Source organism: Rhinolophus ferrumequinum, chromosome 23 (genome assembly GCF_004115265.2).
Source record: "Rhinolophus ferrumequinum isolate MPI-CBG mRhiFer1 chromosome 23, mRhiFer1_v1.p, whole genome shotgun sequence".
In the NCBI taxonomy this organism is placed as follows: Eukaryota; Metazoa; Chordata; class Mammalia; order Chiroptera; family Rhinolophidae; genus Rhinolophus; species Rhinolophus ferrumequinum.
In genome coordinates this window covers 13676882-13688908 of record NC_046306.1, presented here as the reverse complement: position 1 = coordinate 13688908, position 12027 = coordinate 13676882, and the positions used below count along the sequence as shown (strand labels likewise).

The following is a 12027-nucleotide window of genomic DNA, read 5'->3' as shown; positions in this document are numbered from 1 at the left end:
CCTTTTACCTTCCCCACAGCTGTTCATTAGTTCCTGCCGCAGGGTCTCAGTGTGGCCATATATCTCTCACTAGGGCCTTTCCTTGTCACACACGTGTGCACCTACCTGGCACTTGTCTGCCCACAGGTGAAGCCATGACAGAGTACGCTGACATATAAAACTGAGGATTGTCCTCAGCCTTTGTCCTTAGCAACGGCTTCCTTCCTACCTGTTGCTCTTCTCAGCGTTTTCATACTAAAGAGCAAGTTTGCAATTAAAAAAACAAACAGGTTTATTGAGGTATAATTCACACAGTAAAATTCATTGTGTTTATTGTATAGTTCTGAGTTGTGACAAAAAAGTCATGTAACCAGCACCACAATCAAGGTACAGAACATTGCCATCACCCCCAAAACTCCCTGGCGCTCCTTTTTGTCAGCCCTCCTCCCACCGGTATCCCCGGCACCCCTGACCTGTTCTCTGTCTCTATAGTTTGAATATGGTTTCCTAGAAGATCATTTAAATGAAATTGTTTGGTATTTTGCAGTTGTAAAAATGGAACCAACATGCATATGTTATTGTGGCCCGTCCCACACCCTAGAGCAAATTTTTTGATATTTTTCCAATGTATCTCTTGTGATTCTTTGAAAAATGAAGATTTGAAGCAAACGTGTCAAAATGTAAATATCTGACAGTGCTGGGTGTGTGGGAACACACTTCTACACTGTTTTCTAATGTTTTCCATAATCATGAGTTATTGAATGATATTTTTCTGGTCTCCTTTTCTTACTGGGGACTGGATATAACTTGTTCGTAGCTGTAGTTCTACAGTTCCCGGCTGGAACATTATATAATGTTTTCGCCTCTATTTCTTGATTTTTCAGCTTCAGAGAATGTCTCTTGATTCTCTGCTACAAATGTATCTCTGGGATAACAAATTTAAATGGTAGAGAAAGGTATAAAATGAAGCGTAAAGCGACTTCTTCCTCCAGTCTGGACTCCCCACACGTCCCTTAACCAGAAGAGTCTACTTCTGACTCTTTCTTGTATATCTAAGTACTGTTTTTAATCCTTTTACTTCTGATTGAAGAAAAAACATGCATGCCAAATATAAAGAGAAGCCGGGGGCATCAGCAAACACGGAGAAGTTATCTTTCAGAGGTCAAACTGAGTCCAGGGCCTGACCTGCCTGCTCGTCTCAGCCACTAGATTGACACAGGAGTTGGGTCACAGACTGTGTTTATTATCAGAGCACCAGTGGTCTGAGAAAGCAGTGGGTTAACATTTCCAAAAAGTGCCTTAATGTTCTCAGACCGGCTGGGGGTATTTAAGGGTAAATCTGGGCCTTCCTCTAAAGGCTATCTGATGGTTCCTGGGGTCTGCATGGATCCTTCCTTCTGGCCACGTGATTCTATGGTGGAACAATGATGGGAGTAGCCTGGAAAGAATGCCGAACCATAGAGATTGTGATCAGTAAGCCTAAGGGTATTAATCATAAGGGTAATTTTCTAAAACAGGGAACTGGGTGGGACAGGGGACCTTCTGAGATCAAGCCACAGGGGGTCGATCTATTGTTAAACTATAGGGAGGTCAAGTAAAGGTGAGGCTGGGGACTCGGAGATGCCTCTTCTGTGGGGTGCCAACCAGGCGCTGCTTAGGGAAGAGCACACAGACCTTCCTTAGTCTCTGAAAATCCTACGTGGCTGAGAGTCAGTTTAGAACTTGGTTTTTGTCCCCTGGCACTTTGCGCCTGGAGTGCTGGCCAGCTGGCCAGCTCACGGCAAGGATAAGCCCCAGACCAGGACCCTGAGTACCCCCATTTTTTTTAATGGTTCTATTGTGTTGCTTATTTATTTAAATAAGGTTATAAGTGACTTTTTGTTATTAGAAAACAAAACTGATGGTTGACCTTGTAGCTAAATCACTGCTCCTTTACTCAATTATTTCTTGAGAAATTCTTAGGGCTGGACAGTCATACTCTTAAACTTAATACATTTTCCTAGATTGCCTACCGGAAATGTTTGCCTGTTAATCTGTGGATGGGATCTCCTCTGGTGTTCCCCACTCACTGGTCAATGCTTGCAATTGTAAATGTCCCCCTGGGCCTCAAAAGCCGTACACGATCACTGTAGACTTAAAAACTTGACAAAATTGAACAGTACAGGAGGCTGAGCCCACTAATCTCAACTTCCAGAGAGTACCAATATATTATTTAGTATATTTGTCAACACTTATTATTAAGGGTAGTAAGTTTAAAATGAGCCAATGTGATTTCTCACACTCTCTTCTTACACATTTCTTTTTCTACTTCTCTCTTTCCATGTCATGTGTATATAGACCATTCTTGAATTGGCCACATGAATAAATAAATACAACCCAACTGATATTCCATTGTAGCTATTGATGAACATCTGTCACTATATCCATCAATATGTTGCAGTGAACATCCCTGTTCAAATTCTTTGTATGTTTACCTATTTATGTGGGTGAATTTTACAGATATGGGATGACTCAGTCAAATAGTGTATAAGCATGGCCAAATTGCCACCCAAGGGGTTACACCATTTTATTCTGTCAGCAAGCATGGGACTGCCGGCTTTCCCACACCATTGTCACTGCTGGCTGTGATTATATAAAAATGTCTGTCGGTTTTATGAGCTACAGTGGAATATCGGTTGGGTTTTTTTTTTTATTTATTTATTACTGCTAGTGAGGTTGACCTTTGTTCCTTAATTTTTTGATCTGCCTTTTTGTCTTTTTTTCTCATTGATTTGTAAACTTTTATTTAAGTGTTAAGGATATTACCCATTTATCATGGAGTAACTTTTTCCCAGTTTATTTGGTACCTTCGTCATTCCTTCCTTTCATAAAGGTATAATTTACAGCCAGTAAAAAAATCACCCATTTTAGTAGACAGTTCTGTGAGTTTGGACAAATGTAACCATCACCACAGTCGATTTCTATCACTCTCTAAAAAGTCCCACATGTGGTCAACCCCCCATTCCACCCCCACCCCCACTCCCAGTTCCTGGTAACCACTTACCTGTTTTCTGTCTCTCTGCAGTTTTGTTAAAAGTCACATAAATGGAGTCCCATACAGTCTGGACTCTTCTGTGTCTGGTTTCTTTGTCTTGGCATCATGCTTTTCAGATTTATCCATGAGTTCCATGTATCAGTGATTTGTTCCTTTTGATTGCTGTGCGATATTCTGTTGTATGGATGTGCCACAGTTTATGTTTACCAGCCGAGGGACACTGTTTCCAGCTAGGGTTTACAAGTAAAGCTTCTGTAAACATATGTGTGTGGGTTTTATGAGCATAACTTTTAATTTCTCTTGGGTACATAATCTAGGAGTGGGACTGCTGGGTCGTACGATAACGTGTATACCTAAATCTATAAGAAATTGCCAAACAGTTCTTCAAAGTGGCTGTTTTTCCGAAGCGGGATTCCCACAACGTTCATGACATTTTTCTCCTCCCTCCAATTATAGCAGTTGCAAGCTTTTAGTCAAATCTGTTCTTCTTATATGCGTTTTTTCCTTGGCTGGTGTCACAAACCATTTCCATCGGGCCACTGGACAACAACAGCAGTAGTAATAGCTGGTATTTAGGTTGGATGCTTTACAACGCCCCTGCATGGGAGCCTACGTGTTGTCTTCATTTTGCAGGCAAGGAAACGGGAACTCAGAGGTCATACAGCTCGCTCAAGGTCAGCTCGTAAATGGTAAAGCTCTGAATCAGAGCTGGTGCCCTCTCCCTGACTCCATTGCACCCCCATCAGCAGGGACCTTGCGCCCCGCTCCCACTCCCCATGTGGCCTCTGTTAATCACGTGCCGTTTTCAGGGCCACACTGGAGTCTGTCAGGCTAACGTCCAGCTTGTTTCCAAGGTTCTGCCAGGAGAGCTATTGCCACGAAGGATGTTCCTATATGTATTTTTTTCTGTCACAAAATTGGTATATCCTCATTTTTCCACTTTCATTTTGACGAGTATTATGGTAAGCATACAGAAAAGCTGCAAGAATAGTACAAAGACCTCTTCTATTGGTTTCGTTAGTTTTTAACATTTGCCAGACTTACTTTTTATATAAATACATATATATATGTATATATATATATATATATATACACACAGATAGATATAGATATACATAGATATATACACACACACACATACATATATCCATGTTACTTTTTTAAAATCTGAGTCATTTGATGGTCGGTTATATACATAGTGCCTCTTGATCCATTAATGTCTTAGTGTGTGTTTCCTAAACACAAGAATTCACTTACATAACCACAGTACAGTTCTATCCAATTCAGGGAATGTAACACTGGTTCAGGACTTATATCTAAAATCTACAGTCCATATTCCATTTTTCCTCACCCCTGATCCAATCCAGGATCAGACATTGCCTTTAGTTGTCATCTCTTTTGTTCACTTTTATCTTGAACAGTTCATGAGCTTGTCTTAGTCTTTCACGATAGGGATATTTTCGAAGGCCGGCTATCTGAGAGACTTAATTTGGGTTCATCCGAGTTTCCTTATTCGATTCAGGTTGTGCGTGTTCAGCTGGAATACAGCATAGTCCGTGTCTCATAACAAAAACTCCAGTGTTGCCTTGTGTCCCACAGGGAAGTCTTGTGACCAATTGGCCCCCGGCGCTCCCTGCCATAAAGGAAGAGGAAAGCAGTGAGGAAGAGGCCACAGCAGCCGTCCCTGCTAAGGAGCAGGACGCTGTCCCTGAAGGGCTGGACAGAGTGCACACACCAGAGCCCTTAGACGACATCCCCAAGCGTGACGACCAGGAAGGCTCCTCTCCAGAAAGCAGCTTGCCCTACAAGTGGGTGGTGGAGGCCGCAAACCTCCTCATCCCAGCCGTGGAGTCCAGCCTCTCGGAAGCCCTGGACTTGATTGAGTCGGTAATGTTGGTGACACCACTTCCCCGTGGGCCCAGAGCACCCCCCAGCAGGGCGTCCTCTGGTGGGTGTTCACTTATGATCCCAATAACATTTACAGAGCTGATGCGAAGTGCCCAGCCTACAGCCCGGGCCAGGGGATATGACATAGTGGCTGTCCTCTATTCCCTGTCCTCAAGGAGCTCCTGACTCACACTGTACCCCACAGGGTGGGGTGGGAGGGCTCCCCAGAAGAGGTGGCGCTGGCACTGCATCCTTGAGGGTGACAGGGGACGGTGTTTGAGGCCAATAATATGGCACAGTTGAGTTTGGTGTTTGTGGCACCACTGATGGTTGGTGTCCCTAGAGAGGGGCCTGGAAAGTGCTGGCGCTGGAGCGATGAGCGGGTTCTGAGTACTCAGGTGTTTCAGGCCGAGGCCGAGCTGGCTGGGGGTTGTGCCCCTTGGCAGAGAGCTCTGTGCTGAGAACCCCCTTTTAGTGTGGCATCCCCAGCTGCCATGGTGTGGACCGGGAGGTAGTGGCTAGAGGCCTGGCCAGCAGGGGCAGTGGAATTCAGGGGAGGGGCGTACCCTGCATTCACCTTCCCACTTGGCCTTCCCTCTCCTTGCTGAACATGACAAGCCAAGCTCTGAGCTTACTGTACAGTCCATCCAGTATTCTGTGAGGTATGTCCTTTCTCTGTTTTGTAGATGTGACTGAGGCTCAGAGAGGTCAATTCATGGGCCCAGGGTCACACAGCGAGTAAGCTTGGTAGTCTTGACCCTTGTGCTGTGCTCTCACTGTCTTTCTCAGTGTGGGGTTGGGTGGTACTGTCTCCGGGGGGCCGTCTCTTAGTCCCTCTGACTCTGGGTCTCATCTCTTAGCACCAGCTGCAGGGTCCATCTGTAGTGTCCCTTCCACTCCAAGGAACTTCGGAGTAGCTTGAGAAGCAGGTCCGATGTGTTCATCAGTCTGTGCAGCAAATAGCCCAGAGGCTGCCGTGTTCGGTCTCTCCCTTGGGCCCTCGGGAGTGTTGAGATGAGAGTTGGGCCCATTCTGTGCCCAGCACTGTTGGTACTTCATGGTGTTGCTTCCTTCATCCTCAGACTGTTCTGTATCTTCCTCTACTTGATGGGCACAGAGAAAGGGAGAGGGGAGCTCACTTTTATTGAGCACCCAGTGTCTGCGAGGCTTAGTAATTACAGTATCTAGCATTTGAGTGCCTACTATGTGCTTGTGACTTGCTCCCTACACACATGCTCTCTGTTAGTCCTTTAACAGCCCTGTGAAGTGGGTGGTGGTCTCATCGCCAGTGAGCCATCCGAGCTCAGCAGAGGTTAGGAGGCCTGTCCACCATCACAGCTGGTGAGTGCCAGGGCCACGCATCAGGCCCTGCTGTCTGGCATAACTGGGGCTCCTCCACGATGACCTTCAGCAGCCAGTGGAGTTGGTGGTTACATCATTTGCAGAAATGCTGCTGTCGGTCCCTCCCTTGCAGCGCCTCCCGAAGTCCTTGCAGGATGTTCTCTGGTCTATTAGATGCCATCAGTTCTGGGGCCACCCCCAGGTTGGGGTCTGCTGGGAGTGTGGACCTGAAGTCAGCACTGCCCTGAGCTGGCCCTTAGGAATGGCCTGCCCCAAGCTCCTGCGAGTCCCATGGATCAGAAATCGTCGCTAGGGCCGTCTGGGCCTACTCAGGATCAGACCTCCAGGGACCCAAATGGAAGCTTCTGTCCAGAAGCTTTTTGGCTGGGTTGTAATTCCTGCTTTACGGAAATTTTAAATGGAACAAAGCAAGATACAGAAATGATTAATACTATGATGAAAAACATGCAAAATACTAGATATTTAGGAACACATACATGGGAAAATGCTAAAGAAGTGCATAAGGATGGTAAATTCTAAATTCTGATAGTGGTTTCTTACCTACAGGCAGCGGATGTGAGGGGAGGTGGACATAGGGCTCCAGTGATAAGGTTTTATTTCTTTCGCTTATTGTTGGCTATCTGGCTTTTCTTTGTATTTTTCTTTGTGCCTTTTGTATCTTAAATGGTATACGGAACATTTTTTATTTTTATATTTTTATTTTATGTATTTATTTATTTTTTACAATTTTTATCAGGGAACAGTGTGTTTTTCCAGGACCCATCAGCTCCATGTCAAGTCGTTTTCAATCTAGTTGTGGAGGGCGCAGCTCACTGGCCCATGTGGGAATCGAACCGGCGACCTTGGTGTTATGAGCATTGCGCTCCAACCACCGAGCCAACCAGCTGCCCACATTTTTTAAATAACAGCATATGCAGCCATATGCAGATGTCTTCAGTTATATTTCCAAACATAAATACACAGACATTGGAGAATCCGTGCGAAAATGTTAATGATTGTTCCTGGGCTGTGGGGTTGTACTTGACCGTCGTGTGTTTTCCTTCAATGAATGAGTCCTTGTATCAACTGGTAGAGAAGCAGAGTAATTACAGTGACTCCTACACTCCCCTTTCTGGGCAGGACCCCGATGCTTGGTGTGACCTGAGTAAATTTGACCTCCCCGAGGAGCCGTCCGCAGAGGGCAGTGTCAGCAGCAGCCCAGAGCAGCCTCAGCCAGCACAGCAGCAGCAGGTGCCACCGCCCCGCCAGTCCGCTCACGCCGGGCCCAGCGTGACAGAGTACCGCCTGGACGGCCACACCATCTCCGACCTGAGCCGTGGCAGCCGGGGTGAGCTGATCCCCATTTCCCCCAACACTGAAGTGGGGGGCTTGGGCATTGGCACGCCGCCCTCTGTGCTCAAGCGACAGAAGAAGAGGCGCGTCACCCTGTCCCCCGTCACGGAGAACAGCGCCAGCCTGTCCTTCCTGGACTCCTGCAACAGTCTCACCCCCAAGAGCACCCCTGTCAAGACCCTGCCTTTCTCGCCCTCCCAGGTGTGTGGACCCCACCCCGACTCCTCCCTGGGTTCTGTTTACCCAGTACAGGGCCTGGCATGTAGACACGCCATTCATTCAACACGTACTCACGGATTGTCTGCTGTGTGAGAGGCTGGGGACGGAGGGCTGAGCGGAAACAAGCCTGGCTCTGCCCTCACAAAGCTGACATTCTGGCAGGAAGACCAGTTAGAAAAGACCGAAAAAATGTGATACATGGAATGAAGGGGGCTTGTGGGGCAGTGCATCTAGTCCGGGGAGAGGGTGTCATCCAGGAAGCCTTCCATGAGGAGGAGGAATTGTGTGAGCTGCGGACACATGGGCAACGAAGGGAAGGGACTCGGTATTTGTTAAAAGAATCATTTATTGAGCTCCTACTTCCTACCTGACGGGCGAGCACTGGGAGCAAAGGTAAAGAGGACAGCTGGTGTTGGGGAGAGGCTTGGAACAGTTGATGGGAATGAAGTGTGGGAAGTGCTCTGAGGCCAGCGGTTACTAAGTCCTTCAGAGCTTCCTGTGTTCTGAGTGCTGCTCAGGAGGCCCCCTCTTCCCTACAGGTCAAGGGGAGGCCTCAGGCTTTCTGGAGAATTGTGTCTGAGCTGGGTTTTGTGGGTCAGTTGACTTGAACAAAAGCAGACACAGGCGGGGAGGGCAGAGTGAGAGGTGTGATGTCCAGAGTGAGTGATGGGTGGGGGGCAGGATGGGGACGGGGTCTTAGGGGGCCTTAGGTGCACTGGAGGGGTGTGCACTGCCCTGGGTCTGTGGGGGGATGGGTGGTAGGGCTATGGGACGAGGGTCTGGCTGAGACAAGTCTTAGCGTTTCCCTGTCCTGGGCAGGAGCGGGGCAGGTGTGGGCTTTGGGTCTCACTGGGTGGGCTCCCTTCCGTGAGGATGTGAGAGAGCGAGGCAAAGGTGGCACATTTCAGGAGGCTGCCCCATCATCTGCCGCAGGGAGACCCCGTGCTGGGGAGGCTAGTGGTTTTTCCAAGAGGGCTGTTCTAGGGCTGCCATCGCAAAGTACCACACAGTGCCTGGCTTAACAAATGTATTTTCTCACAGCTCTGGAGGCTAGAAGTCGAAGATAAGGTGTGGGCAGGGTTGGTTCCTTCTGAGGCCTCTCTCTGTGGCTTCCAGATGGCCATCTTCTCCCCCTGTGTCTTCACAGGGGCTTCCCTCTGTGTGTGTGTATCCTAATCGTATAATCTCTTACTTCTTTTATAATCTGAGGACACCAGTGTTATTGGATCAGGGCCCACCCACATGACCTCATTGTGCCTGAATCCTTTCTTTAAAGGCCTTATCTCCAGAGACAGTCAGTCATGGGACTTCAACATAAATTTTGGGAGAACACAGTTTAGCCCCTAACTGTCCCCACGTGAGGACAGCTGGCTGGAGAAGGAAGACAGCAGAGCTCTGAGCTGGCCAAATAGCAGCCCAGGACAGTGGTATGGTGGCTGCCCTGCTCTGAGGACCCCACATAGGGCAGTGGCCCTACCAAGGGTACCTCCAGGACAGGGAGCGGGAGAGGGCAGTGCTTCAGACTTGGCTCAGGTCTGGATTTGAGTCCTCAAGCATTCAGCGTAAGAATCTATTCATACATTCCTGTAAACCTCGGTTTTCTTACCTAAATATAGGATTGTAATAGTCCCTAACTCTCAGAGGTCTGAAAACTCCACGAAATCCTTGGTGTGAAGGGCTTGGCCCTGACAGGAGAAGGTGCTGTCTAACTGTCAGCATCTGCACTGCCATTGTCACCATGCGCAGTCCATCACAGGTCATGAAGAGAGAGATGTTCCCACACAGTCACTGTTCTTTGTCTTAAGTTCGCTGTCAGCAGCACATGGGGCTGGCAGGTGCACCTCCCAGCAACCTGGCAAAAGCAGGATATTGGGGCGATGACAAGTACAGGGGTCTGTGTGAACCTGCTGATCCGATCCAGCCCTTGTTCTCTGGTGCCTGACCGGTGGGAGCGCTCCTGGATCAGGAGGGGACTTGTCAGAGTGGCCTTGGTGGGAAAGGGTCTTGGGGGTCTCACCTCACCCCACAGGTCACCACTTTGTTTTGTTTCCTTTGTCTTCCCTGGTAGTTTTTAAACTTCTGGAACAAACAGGACACACTGGAGCTGGAGAGCCCCTCGCTGACGTCCACCCCGGTATGCAGCCAGAAGGTGGTGGTCACCACGCCCCTGCACCGGGATAAGACACCCCTGCATCAGAAACACACCGCGTGAGTGCTGTGTCTGCCCACCCTTTCCCCTGCTGCTGGCCCAGGAGTGGAGGGCCCGCCCGTGCCCCCAGCACTGGCCAGCGTGGTCGGGCCAGGATCATTGAAGAGGGAAGGGCACTCTTGGAAAAACACCTGAGACTCAAGAAAGTGGCCTCCTTCTGGCCACCACACCTCGTTTTTGTCAGTGTAGTCTGGTGCTTTACCATTGTCCTAACTCATTTATTTTTTAATATGGTGGCTTTCTAATCTCAGGAATGGAGAGAGTCCAAATTGCCACGACAAACTTAATCGCTACGTCTTTCATACGTGTCAAGCACACATCCTTACGTGAAGGACAAACACGCCCTCAGTTCTCTCAGGACCGGAGCTGCCTCCCTGCCTCCCAGACTTACAAAGCACAGCTTTTCACCTTCTGAAGCCTGTGCAGGCTGCTCACCTGAGGGTTTCTAGGGAAGGGCTTTCATAACACGTTTCCTTCCTTGTGTCATGGGGACTCAGTTCCAGGTAGAGAGAGTTGCTTTACTGTGCTTCAGCTTATTCCATTTGCTGCAGAAGAAGCACTGCCGTTTGGTATTTCACAAGCAAGCTATGGGATTGGAATTTTAGCCCTCGTCACGATGACATATTTCTGAAAAGATTTAGGAATCCCTTGGTCAGAGATCAGTCTCTCGACAGTTGACCTGAGATTTAACGTAGATAACGTTTCATATTTGGAAACATTTCAGTCATTATTTCTTCAAATATTTTTCCTGGGCCTTCCATCTCCAGTCCTCGTCAGGGACTCCACAGTTACATGTGTGTTAGGCCACTTGACGTCCCACGCTTACTAATGTTCTCATTGTTTTCATTCTTTCTTTTTTGCTGTTTCATTTTTGGATGCTTTCTATTGCGGTATCTTGATGTGTACTAATCTTTTCCTCTGCCACATCTAATCTCCCAGGAACCCCAGCCAGGACATTTTTCATCTCAGGTATTGTATTTCCTTCTCTAGAAGCTCAGTTGGATCTTTTTAAACATTCTCCCTGTCTCTACATTTTGAACATAATGAAATACAGCCCCAGTAACTGTTTGAATTTCCTTGTCTGCGGATTTTAGCGTGTGTGTCAGTTCTGGGTCAGTTTCAGTTGATGGGATTTCCCTCTCATCCTGGGTCTTGCTTAACCTGTTATTTTCTGCTGCTTTATAGGCCCGGTAATATCTGACTTGGTGCCAGACATGAGTTCTCCTTTGCTGGGTGCTGTATACTTGTGTATTCCTGTAACTGTTTTAGAGCCTTTTCTGCGATGCACTTAATTTTTTTGAAATAGTTTGATCCTTTTGGGTCTTTTAAAGATTTATGAGGTGGGACCAGAGTAGCGGTTAGTTCGGGGTCCTCCGATCCCAAACCCACTGCCTTGTGGATGCTGAGGGTTTCCAGTCTGGCTGGTGGGCATGAGCTCTGGTCCAGCCCTGTGAGTGTCGCGTACTGTTTCCTCTGATCTCCTCTGGTGGTTCTTCCCTGGTCTCAGGTAGTCTCTGCTCACGTGTGCATAAATTACTGCCCTGATGAATATCTGAGGAGGACGCTCTGCACATGTCTGCAACTCAGGACCGTGCCAGCTTCACCTGCATTCCTCCCCGCCCTGGGCTGTGCCCTGGCATCTCGGTGCTGCCGGCTCACATCATTTGTCTCCCGTCTCTTAGGTCACTGCCTTTCGTTGCTGGAAGTCCAGTATCTTGAAACCCATCGTTTCATCGATTGTGGTGTTATTTGTATTGTTTCAGGTGGGAGAGGAAATCTGGTCCCTGATGTTCCGTTTTGGCCAGAAGTGGAAGTCTGCTGTTTCATGTTCACATCCACGTTATTGTCACAAAAGACTTGTTTGGTTTTCCCATTTTCTCTTTCAAAATTCTTTGTGACATTTGCAAGACTATAGGCAACAAGTCTTTGGACTTAATTCCAAATTTGACTGGTTTCCTCACCCACTGATTTTATGTCTCCATTGTTCCCCCCCCCCCCCCCCCCG

General features: G+C 48.0%; 1 protein-coding gene across 2 annotated transcripts in view; it reads left to right on the top strand.

Moving 5' to 3' along the window:
- The window catches only part of MYBL2 (MYB proto-oncogene like 2), a 31059-nt gene that overhangs the window by 10882 nt on the left and 8150 nt on the right, over positions 1-12027 (top strand). For both annotated transcript variants that reach the window (XM_033095308.1, XM_033095309.1), the window contains exons 7-9: positions 4613-4900; positions 7382-7795; positions 9882-10021. In XM_033095308.1, the coding sequence (XP_032951199.1) occupies positions 4613-4900; positions 7382-7795; positions 9882-10021 (842 nt within the window). The remainder of the gene's footprint in view (positions 1-4612; positions 4901-7381; positions 7796-9881; positions 10022-12027) is intronic.